Source organism: Phytophthora cinnamomi (genome assembly GCF_018691715.1).
Source record: "Phytophthora cinnamomi strain GKB4 chromosome Unknown Contig16, whole genome shotgun sequence".
In the NCBI taxonomy this organism is placed as follows: domain Eukaryota; phylum Oomycota; class Peronosporomycetes; order Peronosporales; family Peronosporaceae; genus Phytophthora; species Phytophthora cinnamomi.
The window spans coordinates 796,268-810,796 of record NW_027150949.1 but is presented as its reverse complement, the minus strand read 5'-3'; the positions used below and the strand labels follow the sequence as shown (position 1 = coordinate 810,796).

General features: G+C 53.2%; 4 protein-coding genes across 4 annotated transcripts; 2 read left to right on the top strand and 2 right to left on the bottom strand.

The window, feature by feature from the left end:
- Nucleotides 1-7,441: 7,441 nt before the first annotated feature.
- IUM83_02437 (glycine-rich protein A3) lies at nucleotides 7,442-7,921 on the top strand (the record flags this gene model as incomplete). The annotated part of the gene is made up of 1 exon (XM_067926355.1): nucleotides 7,442-7,921. The coding sequence occupies one exon, from the start codon at nucleotides 7,442-7,444 to the stop codon at nucleotides 7,919-7,921; it is 480 nt and encodes a 159-aa protein (XP_067796708.1).
- Nucleotides 7,922-8,414: 493 nt separating this feature from the next.
- On the bottom strand, nucleotides 8,415-9,838 carry IUM83_02436 (natterin-like protein; the record flags this gene model as incomplete). The annotated part of the gene is made up of 3 exons (XM_067926354.1): nucleotides 8,415-8,661; nucleotides 8,744-9,095; nucleotides 9,163-9,838. The coding sequence occupies 3 exons, from the start codon at nucleotides 9,836-9,838 to the stop codon at nucleotides 8,415-8,417; spliced, it is 1,275 nt and encodes a 424-aa protein (XP_067796810.1).
- Nucleotides 9,839-11,593: 1,755 nt separating this feature from the next.
- IUM83_02435 (natterin-like protein) lies at nucleotides 11,594-13,020 on the top strand (the record flags this gene model as incomplete). The annotated part of the gene is made up of 3 exons (XM_067926353.1): nucleotides 11,594-12,272; nucleotides 12,340-12,691; nucleotides 12,774-13,020. 3 exons carry the CDS (start codon nucleotides 11,594-11,596, stop codon nucleotides 13,018-13,020), a joined length of 1,278 nt encoding a protein of 425 aa, XP_067796707.1.
- Nucleotides 13,021-13,504: 484 nt separating this feature from the next.
- IUM83_02434 (glycine-rich protein A3) lies at nucleotides 13,505-13,984 on the bottom strand (the record flags this gene model as incomplete). Its single annotated transcript, XM_067926352.1, has 1 exon — nucleotides 13,505-13,984. One exon carries the CDS (start codon nucleotides 13,982-13,984, stop codon nucleotides 13,505-13,507), a length of 480 nt encoding a protein of 159 aa, XP_067796456.1.
- Between the last annotated feature and the right edge of the window lie 545 nt (nucleotides 13,985-14,529).

Below are 14,529 nucleotides of genomic sequence, written 5' to 3'. Positions count from 1 at the left end.
CGGCGTCCATACGCCCAACTCCTTGCGCGTCCGCCAAGGCAGGACATGGCGAACGCGACCTTCGACAGCGGGTCGACGATGCGTCGAGCCGCTATGGCTGTGTCGAGTTCGACAAGCCATCGGAGGAGAGGCTCGCCCTCTCTTCCCAAGTAATTGCTTACGCTCAACTTTAATGGTTGAGCTCGCGGTGTCGTCCCTGACGACGCCGTCACTGAGGAAGCAGCGTCACGCTGCTCCTTCATGATGAATCCCAGAGCAACACCATGTTGCTCCGTCGGCGATAGCGTACGCAGCATTGTAGCTATCGCCGCTTCTCCAATGACTGTTGACAGTCGTTGGAGGGCCTCCCACTCTGGGTCAGACAGGTGGGGGCAGTCAGCGCGTGCAACATGCGTTGCAGGCGTGTTAGAGCTCTCCATGGGCACCTCCGTGCTCATGTGGTTCTCGGCTCCGCGTTCGTACACCGCGTACGAACGTCAAGCAGTCGGTCGTTGGACGGACTACAAAGTGCTACCAGGTGTAGTGGGCCTACTTTGGCTCACTACTTTAGCTTACACGTCGCGCTACGTGTATGAGGAAGCGTAGGAGTTTATTAATAATTTGAATTAATTATACTTGAGTCCACAAGTATAATATAAATCAAATAAAACACCAAATAGGTAGTTTAAGGTAAAATGAGAACCGTATTGTTTGTAAATTGATCTTCCTCTAAAATCTGCTAAAAACTGTTTATCATCTATGAAAGGGTTGGCAGCGGCTGGCTGTCAGAGCCCCGCTAATATGCATGTCTCTGATTGGTAGAAAGATGCTGCTTTCTACCAATAGGATCTTTTGGGTATGTGTGGACCACTCACTGTGGTGGTCCACTTCAATGTATCCATCGGTGTGTCTTACACCAATGTGAGGAAGTATCCAAAACGTTTAACAGATAACCTATCTGTTAAATTCACAAGTGGCTTGCAGCCACTTGTACGTGTAACCCCGTTACAATTACCACCCAGAACTCCGCCAAGAGCTGGTTAGGTTTTGCAAAATGCAACAGCCGCCCTCAAAGGCTACGCCAGCTCGACAACGCGCAACTGAGTTCTCAAGCGTTCGAATGACACGCGTTGGAGCGGCTTGGTCAGGATGTCGGCGAGTTGCTGCTCCCTGGGGCAGTACTTGACCGTCAAATCGCCACGCCTAATCACATCCCTGATGAAATGAAAACGGATGTTGATGTGCTTGCTCCGTGCACTCGCCACTTCGTTTTCCATCGCCTTGATTGCGGACTGATTGTCCACTTGCAGCAAGACGGCCTCCTTGGTCGTCCACAGATGCAACTCTACCAGCAATTGTTTCAGCCAGACAGCATCCTTTGCCGCCATGGCTGCTGCTACGTATTCAGACTCCATTGTAGACATAGCCACTGACGTTTGCTTCGTTGACGCCCAGGAGATAGTCGAGCCGTTGATCATCAGCACTGCGCCAGAGACAGACTTGGCATCAGATGTGTCGCCGGCCCAATCTGCATCACTGTAGATAGTCGCAAGGAGCTTCGTGCCGACACCTTGTCCATACTTGAATTTCAGACCAAACGATGCCGTACCACGTAGGTAGCGAAGTACGCGTTTCACACCTTGCCAATGAGCTTGCTGTGGACGAGCGACGAACCGCGCCAAGTAGTTGACAGCTGTAGTGATGTCAGGTCGGGTGCAATTCGAGATCCACAAGAGGGACCCAATTGCCTTTCTCATGATGGTCGTCTGCTCCATCATCAGGTCGTCATCATAGACCTTCGAAGTGTCCATGGGAGTGCGGACGGGTCTACTCTCAGCCATTCCCATGTCGCGCAGCAACATTTCCACAGTGTCACGCTGGTGCAGCAGGATACCATCATCAGTGCGATGTACCGTGATCCCCAGACACTTGTCTGCGACACCCATGTCCTTAATGTCGAACTTGCGGGCTAGTTGAGTCATTGCCCAGTTACTGTCAGCTTCATCTTCACTTACAATGACAACGTCATCGACGTACAGCCCCAGCAATGAGAGACTTCCATTTTGGCGACGGAAGTAGAGGCACGGGTCCAACTTGCTCCTGGTGAAGCCCAGCGACAGCAGAAAATTATTCACCTCCTTATTCCACAATAGTCCGCTCTGTTTGAGTCCGTAGAGAGCCTTGAGAAGCAGCCACGCCGTGTCGTCGTCTACTGTCCCTTCTGGAGGCTTCATTAGTATCGGTCGGTCGAGATTAGCCCGGACGTACGCGTTTGGTACGTCTCCTTGACGCAGCTTTCGCCGCCAGAGTGCTGCTAAAGCCACCAGCAGACGAAGGCTCGTGATTTTGAGCACCGGTGAGTAGGTCTCATCAAAATCAATACCAAAGCGCTGTGTAAATCCGCGCGCTACGAGCCGCGCTTTAAAGCGCTCAAGTTCACCTCTGCTGTCAAACTTAATGCGAAATACCCATTTTGAAGACACCATCTTAGCTCCAACTGGAGCTTTCACAACTTCCCAGGTGCCGTGTGCCTTAAGATCAGCGAGCTCTTTTTCGATGGCCGCCTTCCACTGCGGCCACTCGGGTGTTTGTTTTGCTTCTGTAATGTTCCTCGGCGTGACCATTTGCGATGCTGCTGTTGTCAATAGCAGTGTTGCCGATCCTGCGAACTCTGTGATCAGCTCTTGTGGCAGTGAGAAGTCTTCAGTTTTCTGCTTCTTGCGTGAACCGAACACCCGGCGAATTGCACCAGCGCTGATTGGGTGCCCAGCATATTCATCTTCACCAACGTCACTTGAGTCACTGCCACTGACTTCCACCAACCCGCGCTTCTGCTCTGCGCGGGAATCTGCCCTAACACCAACACCTTCGCTGTCAGAATTAATCCGTGCGTCACCACCGCGCAGGTTATTTGCGCTTGAGGACGCAGTTGTTGGTTCAGGTGCAGTGTTGGCTGTGGTGACATCGGCTTCCGTCGGGGACTCGGTTTCCTCATGGAGCTCATCCAGCGTCTGACGGATTTCTTTGTCATTTACATCCAGCTTGTCGACATTCTGTACGTCAGCCGTCACGATTATTTTCTTCGTCCGAGGAAGGAAAAGTCGATAACCTTTTTGCTGCTCACTGATCCCGATAATTATGGCCCTTTCTGCTCGTTTCTTGAGTGAAGCACTGGTCTTGTGAGCGATGTGTGCCGTACAGCGTGAGCCAAATCGAAGAATGTGTGCCACCTTCGGTACCTTATCTTGTAGCACATGCAGCGGTGACTTGTAGTCCACGTTTGCACGAGTCGGCAGGTGGTTTCTGATGTAGGATGCGTATCTCGCTGCGTCTCCCCAGTAGCGTTCTGGTAGCTTAGACGCCCAGAGCATGGCTCGCGCAGAGTTCATGATTGTTCGATGCATTCTCTCGGCCTTGCCGTTTGAAGCCGAGTTGTCAGCAAGTGTCAACTGCAGTCGAATTCCATGGCGCTTGAGAAAGGCGAGAATCTCTCGACCACGGAACACTCCGCCACCGTCTGTGCGAATTACTTTCACTGTGGCCCCATATTGTCGCTGAAACTCAGGAATGAAGTCCATCACATGCTTCGCAGCCTCATCCTTAGACTGGAGCAAGTAGACTCGATTGTAGCTCGACCCATAGTCGACGATAGTCAGCATGTGTTTGTTGCCATTACGATCAGGATCCAAGTCAACCTTGAGGTCCATGCCAAGTACAGCTCCGATCTCCTCGGTTGGGGCGGAGGTTGACGTGTCCACTTGCGGTTGTTTGTTCTTCTGTTGTTTAGCCTCAGCGCAAGACATACAAAACCGCAGCTTCTTTGACACGAGACCCATGTCGTTCGTCAGGCCCTTCGAATACATTCGAAGTAGATCTTGGAAGTTCACATGACCAAGTCGCTGGTGCCAATGCTGAAGCGTTGACGTCGGTACGTCCACGAACATTGCTGCTGCACCTTCATGTGCATTTACCGCTTCACCATGCAGGATCCACAGTTTGCCGCGACGCTCCGCGATGGCAACGACGTTACCTGCATGGTTCGACAGTCTGCACGTGGCTCTGTTGAAAGAGCAGGAGATCCCATGTTCACCAAGCTCAGTCACCGATAGCAAGTTTCGCTTCAGCCCTGGGACGAAGTGCACTTCGTGCAGCAGCACGACTGAGGTGCCGTTTTCGTTTTGTACGCGTATGACGCAGTTTCCCTTCACGCTCGCATGAAGCAAACCTCCATTCGCCACTGTGATAGCCAAGTCTGAAGGCGACGTTCCGAACAACATTTCCCTGCTTGAACACATATGATGAGAGGCCCCTGAGTCAACTAGCCAACTTGTCCGCCTTGGTGATCGGTCATTCGTCACACCTGTAGCCATCCAGAGGTCAGCACTCTCATCGCCATCGCCACTTTTATTGTTTCGTGCGGGTTGTACTTGGTGTGCTGAACCGTTCTGAGTGTACTTTTTCGGGTTTGGGCACTCAGCTTCCTTATGCCCTGCCTCACCACAATTCCAGCAAGTAAGCACTCTAGGTGTCGTACTTGACTGAACGTTGCCATTTCGCTTTTGGTCTGAGCGTGTCTGCTTCTTGTACTGCTTATTAGGCTGGCCACCGCTGTTGTGCTGCTGCTTCCCGACGTTCTTCTTCTGATCGCTGTCGCCAATACCGGCGCCTTGCTTCCGCGGTTGGGGAGCAGCTCCCTTGCCTCCCTGCTTCGCGTGTCCGATTCGGCGGCCGTCGCCCTTAAGGCGGATGAGAAAGTCGACAATCTTGTCTAGCTCTTGCCCGTAGTTAATGTTGGATACGTCAACCTTAGCGAGCAGCGTAGACTTGAGCTCGGGGCAGGCATTGTTGCACACGGTTTCAAGCAGTAATCGTGAGTTGTCACCCTCCATGAGTCGCTCGATAAATTTCAGGTAGGTGACGTACTCCGTCCACGTATCACCGGCGCGCTTGCCGGTATCAAGTCGCTTGCCTAGTTCATACTGGCTCAGCCGGCAGCCGAATTCCTTCTTCAGGTACGTGACAAGTTCCTCATACGTAACGTCTTTGTCCCCGGCGAACTCGTGGTAGGTTCTGGATGCCTGGCCTTCCAGGAACGTCCCGAGGACAGACGCCTTGAGCTCGCTTGACCACGTAGACTTGTTGAGCAGCCGCTCCATGCGCACAGCTGCCTCGAATTCCTTCAGGAAATCCTCGACTCCAGCGCCGAGACCAGGATACTCCTCTTTGCCATTGAAGCGTCGGCAGTGAATGTCCTTGAGCTTCGGGGGCTTCTCGGCGGCCTGTCCCAACGCGACAGCTGGCATTGGTGGTTCCACCGCAGATTGGGAATGTTCTGGTAGCTGGGCAGACACTTGCCCAGCAGTTGGTAGTGGAGCCGATGGCTCCGCCCCGACTTGGTGCTCTTGTTGCAGTGCCGACGGCTGCTTGGACTCGTCGGTTGGTGTTTTATGCGCAGTTGCCACTGTAATCTGCGCTGCCATTTGAGGCTCCGTCGCCTCCATTGTCTTCTGCTCAGTAGCAGCTAGCTCGGAGCCGCTAACAGGCCTCTTTCCCTTTAGAGGGTCGTTCTCTTTCATTGGAGTGCGCAGCCCTTCTGCGCTGTGCCGCTCTTTCAGCATTCGCCGCTGCGTGGTGATTATCACCATGGCGTCCTCCAGGCGAGCTGTCAACATGTCTACCATAGCCTCATCCGACAAGGGGGAGGAACGCGACGACGGCGTCGTCCGTGATGCTTGTTCGGGCGTTATCATGCCCCGATACGAGTCCGTCTCCCTGTCGTGAGGTGAGCCGGGTGGTGTCCGCAGTTGATCATGGAGCTCATGATGAACTCGGACAAGTTGATGCCGGTGTGCTCGCTCTGCCCTCGCGGCAGGCGGCATCGCCTGCGGACTATCCAAGTCTGAAAAGTCGAGACGCCCAGTGATCGACATTTCGAGAAGGGTCTTCTAATCGGCGAACCACGGTTCGGGCTCAGAACCTGTTGCACTTTGAGAAATCCCGCGAGGAATTTGCCGCCGAGGAGAAGCCTTCGAGGTCGATCTGCGTAGTCGATAGTAAATTGGAAAGTAAATTTGAGTTAGCCTTGCTAGTCCTCCTCACTACTCAGCTTAACTTACATGCAAGCCTGACGCTTCACACTCCTGCTGCTGGCGCGATCACCGGCCAGGCCTTCATCCAGCCTGAGCGACTGCGCTTGTTCGGTTATACCAGTCCTCGCCACTTGATTTGTGCTAGCGTCATCTTCAGTAACATCACGGTGACTGCCACGAAAGCAGTCCGTCTCGATACTTGATTCCATCGTCAAGTCCGAGACCACACAATTACCACCCAGAACTCCGCCAAGAGCTGGTTAGGTTTTGCAAAATGCAACATGGAATATATTATACTATCCATTTACAGAGCTACAGCTATAGTTTACCTGACATTCCCAGATTGAAACTCATGTTGCGCACCTTAGCTTACCTACGTTGGACATCGTTACTCGCAAATTCACCAAATAAAACATCCACAGCCTCAACGATAAAAGTGCCGCTTCCCGTGGCCGCCGAATTTGAGCGTTGTACGACGGTTCTCTGTTGGCGTAATGGACCTCACAGATGAATTAAGACAGAAGAGGACAGTATGGCATCGATATGTGCGAATGTAGGAGTTTGACCGTAGAGAAGACGGTAAAAAAGAAGATCTGTATCGGAAGCCTTATAAAACCAGAGGATTGACTATGACAAGCTTAACTTCAATATTCTCCAACTGCATGTTGCTCGAGAAGAGGAAACCCCGACGGATGTCGCTTGAGTAAACAGATACAATTTTTGTCACACGTATTATCGTTGCTTAGAGCTATGCAAACGAGTATTTTTTTATTTTTCGATCGCAAATGTTGATCCATTCGAAATGTCGGCAAATACGGCACCCCAGCAACATAACAGTTGACTCGCCACAAGAAAAAAAAAACAATAGTAAGCCACTGCTCACCACAAATGCAGCGTGGTCAACAGCCTTCTTTCCATCCAGTGTTCCAGCCGTTTGAATGATTTCCTCATAAATCGGGCTGCAAATACGTAAATGGAGTTCAACCCCTCAATCTGCACTCCACCCACCATAAGGCAATAACACAAGTAGCATTTCGCGTCGAATTAGACACATTTCTTCTTCTCGTTTACCTTCATCATTTGTATGTAAAAGGACCCACCAGTAGCATGCTTGAGTGAATTGCTTGCCAGTGCAGCCTATCGATTGGTCGAAATGGCAACCGCCTTTTCGTCGAATCCTGCGTGGACAAATGTGCGGCCAGCGAAGTAGCCAATCGCAGCGCCGCATCGGCTCAACTTCCAGTTCTCTCCCGCTTTTCGACGGTACGTCAGCACGCACTTCAGTCACTCGAGATTCCGCAGCGCCAAGGTCAACCCAGTCGCAGACAGGTCCGAGCCTCCTCCCCCCAGCAGCACCGCAAGCCGTAACCAAGATGTACCCCGGAGGAGGCCAGCCCCCGCACGGTTACCCGCAGCAGCAGCCGGGCTACCCCCCACAGCAGGGGTACCCTCCTCAGCAAGGGTACCCGCCGCAACAAGGATACCCGCCGCAGCAACAGGGTTACCCTCCACAGCAGCAGGGCTATCCTCCGCAGCAAGGGTACCCTCCGCAACAGTACCCGCCGCAGCAGGGCTACCCTCCCCAGCAGGGGTACCCTCCGCAGCCAGGGTACCCTGCGCAACCTGGTTACCCGGCCCCCCACGGCCACGCGCCGCAGCCTGGCTACGCGGCGTACGCACAGCCTACGTACTTGGCGCAGCCCGGCGTCGTGATCGCGGGCGGCAAGATGAAGCACGGCAAGTACAAGCACGGCAAGCACAAGGGCCACAAGTTCAAGGGCCACAAGTACAAGGGCTTCAAGGGCAAAGGCTTCAAGAAGATGGGCAAGAAGATGAAGAAGATGTTCAAGTAGACGAGAGAAGAGAGAGAGGCTGGCGTCGAAACTATCGGCGCAGCGACTGAAATTGTCTGGCGTTATTGTGTCAAGCAAAAAACGGTTTGCAACTTGTTCTTCGTATTTGCTGCGATAGTAGGTGAGTGGAACTGCGTGTAAATGAGCGTTACATGTATTAATAGTTGTCCACGCCCACTGTTGGTGGGCGTGCCAACGAGCTGCAGTATGCTGGGATGAATTATTGTCTTGGCGCTGAAAATGTTCGCAGACATTCGCCACTTTCTCCGCGAGAGGGCTGTCCCTATTTGATTGCTACAGATAGTCAATATGCTACTCTTTTGTTTTTTTTTACCAACAGTGAACACACACAGACACGCACGTATAGTGTAAAGTGTAGAGCGTAGATTTAGGGAAAAAAGGCTATGGACATGCATTGGGTCAGGCCTAGGTGGCTCACGCCAGGAAGTCAAGCTCGACTGAGTCTGCAACCACCGGCACAGGTCTAGCACCTTCAAGCCGCTTCACACGCGTTGGATAGCGGCTGCTCACTGTGCGTGTAGTGGCGGAAGGTCTTGTACATGCTGAAGAGCCCTCGAAAGGCGTACTCACGCACTCCACTCGACGTTCCGACGACCCAGCGACCGGAACGGTACGTCGAGGTCGAAATGGTCCCGTCCCGGTAACGAATAATACTGCGGGATTGGGGCGGCACGACTACCCGCAGCGTGTGCGTCTTCTGCGTTTCGGTCACCGAGTCCCTGCAGGCAATAGCAATTGTCCGCTGTTAGTCCACTGCACCGGTTTACCTGGGATACACGGTAGCCAAGTTATAGTCCTTACGATCCGTTCGTGGTTTCGCTGGCGGTCTGGTCGAACCCCTTGTATCCGACCTCCCCTTCCACTTTCGCGACACCGACGTCGAAGTTAACCTGCACGCGTGCGTTCCATCCGTGGCACACCAAAGTCCCTTTTGTGACTTGCAGCGAGACACTTTTGCGCTCCACCCAGTTGAACTTCAGCTCGTGCTGCTCCTCGGAGTTCGTCTTGTTTTCGAGCACATGCTCCACCTCGGCGGCTGTCTCGGATGGAGCCGGGCTGTTGTCCCCGTCAATCGTCATGCCAATGGTCTCAATAGTGTCCAAAAAGACGAGCCCGAGGCTCTCGATCATGGAGCCGCTGCGCCCAGTGATTCCTAACGTCATAATACAACGAGTTAGATCACACCTCTGCAGACCGTCGTTCACAAAGTGAAAACCTACCGACAACAAACCCGCTCGCCACTTCAACCACATGGGCGACGCAGTGATCCGTCACGACTGCCTCCAATCTTTGGTCGCCGGACGTCTCGATCTCGATACCAGTGAATAGTGTGGCGGTCCCGTAGTCAGCGTGGTCGTTGCATTGTCCACTCCACATCACCAGGGTCTTAACGTATTCGCCAACGCCTAATTCAAGCGTCTTGCACTCCGTGGACTCGGCCTCCTCGCCGCCAATGGCTTTGGACGTCCCGTCCGCAAACCAAAACTCCATCCGGCCAATACACCCACCCGCGAATCGCCAGACAGCAACCCGCGTCAGCACGCCGCCCGCATCGTGGCGAAACGTGATCTCGTCGTTTCCGCCAACGATGGTGTGCCGCAGCCCCTCGGACGCTGCCCCTTCGGAAATCGCTTCGTCTTCGCCATTTGCAGTTCGTGGAGGGCACGATGTCGGATACGTTGTAGTTGCCGCCGTTTTCGCGACATAAGGCTCCGAGTCGCCCACCTTGACTTGAAGGCCAGAGTCATCATGAGCTGCTTCCACAGTCTTTCTCTCGCCTGGCCCGATCTGGTAGCTCGAGTGACAAATCCAGTGGACGCTGTCGGAGTAGTTGTACGTGCGCACTTGGACAGGCTGCGTGGAGTCGTTGAAGAGTTTACAACTTGAGGTCGGCATAGTTGGCTTTGTAGTCCTATGCGAGGGTGGCGGTGGTCGTGGGATGCGAAGGAGGAGGTGAATTTAAAAGTGAGAGAGCATAGGCCGTCAAATCTGTCACGGCTCAGAGCCTGAAAGAAGAGCATACCTATGTCATATTCCAATGCAGTGCTCGTAGTAGGGCGAAGTTCTTGGCAGATGAAGCAAAACGTTAGGCCCACGTATGGCGGTTAAATCACTGTTGTCTCGTTTTCCAGGCCATACCACCCATTCAATTCAAGCGAGCACATGGCGGTTTCTCCATTTGTCGTAAGGATTCTTTTTGCGTCGTTTCGGGGCGAAAGACACTTGCGTGGAAGTTGATACTGGACACTACGGGACTTGGTGGTATTCTGTTAAGCGACTGCAAATACATTACAATCACTTAGCTTACCTAACGGCCTAGAAAATGCCCGGCCCTCGGATGTTTACCCCCCCCACACACACACACACACACACTTCAGTTATATTCTAATAGCCTTTGGTGCTCACCAAGACCAAAGTGTGTATTAAAATGAACCCGTGTTACTGTAGTTGCCTTCTAGCAATAATGAATGCGGCACATGCATACATGTACCTTCATGGTGGTTATGAAAAGCCGAATCAATTTGTCACCACGTGTGATACGGTTGTTGGAAAGACCAAATCAAAGGTGGAGACAGTTTCTATGAATCCACAGGGTGGATTCGAGTATGAATTATTAAAATACTTGCTGGCAGGTGGCTCTTCGCCTCTTCAGTCACATCTGCCTTGGTGATTTTTTCTACAAGGCAGGATGGACGTGTCGCGCAGCTACCTAGGCTGGGTAGCTTGAAACCAGCGCACGTTGTGGGTAACTTATCGACCGCTTTGACACTTCGGTTCTGTGGGCCAGAACGCTCACGAGTGCGCTAACCAAGACGGGCTACAGCTACGTATATACTACGTGTGCGGAATCGACTTTCTGCAAGTAGAAAAAATCACCAAGGCAGATGTGACTGAAGAGGCGAAGAGCCACCTGCCAGCAAGTATTTTAATAATTCATACTCGAATCCACCCTGTGGATTCATAGAAACTGTCTCCACCTTTGATTTGGTCTTTCCAACAACCGTATCACACGTGGTGACAAATTGATTCGGCTTTTCATAACCACCATGAAGGTACATGTATGCATGTGCCGCATTCATTATTGCTAGAAGGCAACTACAGTAACACGGGTTCATTTTAATACACACTTTGGTCTTGGTGAGCACCAAAGGCTATTAGAATATAACTGAAGTGTGTGTGTGTGTGTGTGTGGGGGGGGTAAACATCCGAGGGCCGGGCATTTTCTAGGCCGTTAGGTAAGCTAAGTGATTGTAATGTATTTGCAGTCGCTTAACAGAATACCACCAAGTCCCGTAGTGTCCAGTATCAACTTCCACGCAAGTGTCTTTCGCTCCCGAAACGACGCAAAAAAGAATCCTTACGACAAATGGAGAAACCGCCATGTGCTCGCTTGAATTGAATGGGTGGTATGGCCTGGAAAAACGAGACAACAGTGATTTAACCGCCATACGTGGGCCTAACGTTTTGCTTCATCTGCCAAGAACTTCGCCCTACTACGAGCACTGCATTGGAATATGACATAGGTATGCTCTTCTTTCAGGCTCTGAGCCGTGACAGATTTGACGGCCTATGCTCTCTCACTTTTAAATTCACCTCCTCCTTCGCATCCCACGACCACCGCCACCCTCGCATAGGACTACAAAGCCAACTATGCCGACCTCAAGTTGTAAACTCTTCAACGACTCCACGCAGCCTGTCCAAGTGCGCACGTACAACTACTCCGACAGCGTCCACTGGATTTGTCACTCGAGCTACCAGATCGGGCCAGGCGAGAGAAAGACTGTGGAAGCAGCTCATGATGACTCTGGCCTTCAAGTCAAGGTGGGCGACTCGGAGCCTTATGTCGCGAAAAACGGCGGCAACTACAACGTATCCGACATCGTGCCCCTCCACGAACTGCAAATGGCGAAGACGAAGCGATTTCCGAAGGGGGCAGCGTCCGAGGGGCTGCGGCACACCATCGTTGGCGGAAACGACGAGATCACGTTTCGCCACGATGCGGGCGGCGTGCTGACGCGGGTTGCTGTCTGGCGATTCGCGGGTGGGTGTATTGGCCGGATGGAGTTTTGGTTTGCGGACGGGACGTCCAAAGCCATTGGCGGCGAGGAGGCCGAGTCCACGGAGTGCAAGACGCTTGAATTAGGCGTTGGCGAATACGTTAAGACCCTGGTGATGTGGAGTGGACAATGCAACGACCACGCTGACTACGGGACCGCCACACTATTCACTGGTATCGAGATCGAGACGTCCGGCGACCAAAGATTGGAGGCAGTCGTGACGGATCACTGCGTCGCCCATGTGGTTGAAGTGGCGAGCGGGTTTGTTGTCGGTAGGTTTTCACTTTGTGAACGACGGTCTGCAGAGGTGTGATCTAACTCGTTGTATTATGACGTTAGGAATCACTGGGCGCAGCGGCTCCATGATCGAGAGCCTCGGGCTCGTCTTTTTGGACACTATTGAGACCATTGGCATGACGATTGACGGGAACAACAGCCCGGCTCCATCCGAGACAGCCGCCGAGGTGGAGCATGTGCTCGAAAACAAGACGAACTCCGAGGAGCAGCACGAGCTGAAGTTCAACTGGGTGGAGCGCAAAAGTGTCTCGCTGCAAGTCACAAAAGGGACTTTGGTGCGCCGCGGATGGAACGCACGCGTGCAGGTTAACTTCGACGTCGGTGTCGCGAAAGTGGAAGGGGAGGTCGGATACAAGGGGTTCGACCAGACCGCCAGCGAAACCACGAACGGATCGTAAGGACTATAACTTGGCTACCGTGTATCCCAGGTAAACCGGTGCAGTGGACTAACAGCGGACAATTGCTATTGCCTGCAGGGACTCGGTGACCGAAACGCAGAAGACGCACACGCTGCGGGTGGTCGTGCCGCCCCAATCCCGCAGCATTATTCGTTACCGGGACGGGACCATTTCGACCTCGACGTACCGTTCCGGTCGCTGGGTCGTCGGAACGTCGAGTGGAGTGCGTGAGTACGCCTTTCGAGGGCTCTTCAGCATGTACAAGACCTTCCGCCACTACACGCACAGTGAGCAGCCGCTATCCAACGCGTGCGAAGCGGCTTGAAGGTGCTAGACCTGTGCCGGTGGTTGCAGACTCAGTCGAGCTTGACTTCCTGGCGTGAGCCACCTAGGCCCGACCCAATGCATGTCCATAGCCTTTTTTCCCTAAATCTACGCTCTACACTTTACACTATACGTGCGTGTCTGTGTGTGTTCACTGTTGGTAAAAAAGACAAAAGAGTACTACATATTGGCTATCTGTAGCAATCAAATAGGGACAGCCCTCTCGCGGAGAAAGTGGCAAATGTCTGCGAACATTTTCAGCGCCAAGACAATAATTCATCCCAGCATACTGCAGCTCGTTGGCACGCCCACCGTGGACAACTATTAATACATGTAACGCTCATTTACACGCAGTTCCACTCACCTACTATCGCAGCAAATACGAAGAACAAGTTGCAAACCGTTTTTTGCTTGACACAATAACGCCAGACAATTTCAGTCGCTGCGCCGATAGTTTCGACGCCAGCCTCTCTCTCTTCTCTCGTCTACTTGAACATCTTCTTCATCTTCTTGCCCATCTTCTTGAAGCCTTTGCCCTTGAAGCCCTTGTACTTGTGGCCCTTGAACTTGTGGCCCTTGTGCTTGCCGTGCTTGTACTTGCCGTGCTTCATCTTGCCGCCCGCGATCACGACGCCGGGCTGCGCCAAGTACGTAGGCTGTGCGTACGCCGCGTAGCCAGGCTGCGGCGCGTGGCCGTGGGGGGCCGGGTAACCAGGTTGCGCAGGGTACCCTGGCTGCGGAGGGTACCCCTGCTGGGGAGGGTAGCCCTGCTGCGGCGGGTACTGTTGCGGAGGGTACCCTTGCTGCGGAGGATAGCCCTGCTGCTGTGGAGGGTAACCCTGTTGCTGCGGCGGGTATCCTTGTTGCGGCGGGTACCCTTGCTGAGGAGGGTACCCCTGCTGTGGGGGGTAGCCCGGCTGCTGCTGCGGGTAACCGTGCGGGGGCTGGCCTCCTCCGGGGTACATCTTGGTTACGGCTTGCGGTGCTGCTGGGGGGAGGAGGCTCGGACCTGTCTGCGACTGGGTTGACCTTGGCGCTGCGGAATCTCGAGTGACTGAAGTGCGTGCTGACGTACCGTCGAAAAGCGGGAGAGAACTGGAAGTTGAGCCGATGCGGCGCTGCGATTGGCTGCTTCGCTGGCCGCACGTTTGTCGACGCAGGATTCGACGAAAAGGCGGTTGCCATTTCGACCAATCGAGGGGCGGCCTTTGAACTTCAACAAGCTTGTTTGGTCTTGCTGTCCCTGGCAGTCTTAGCTGTGATAGTAGGAAGGAAGCGAAGGGCATCATGAGCGCAAGGGAACATGTTGGCTACAACGTGCAAGTTTTTTCTGATTTTGCAATTTACCTCGGTAGACTTCTCCGTATCCGCCACGGGAGATGAGATCTTGAACGTAGACTTGGTCGCGAGGCACTCAAGTTGCAATGATAGCATCGTTGTTCCAGAGTCCCGTGCCCAGCGTCGATGGATCTGAACCTGCTGTACCACCGGCTACAGGGTTGTTTGATGT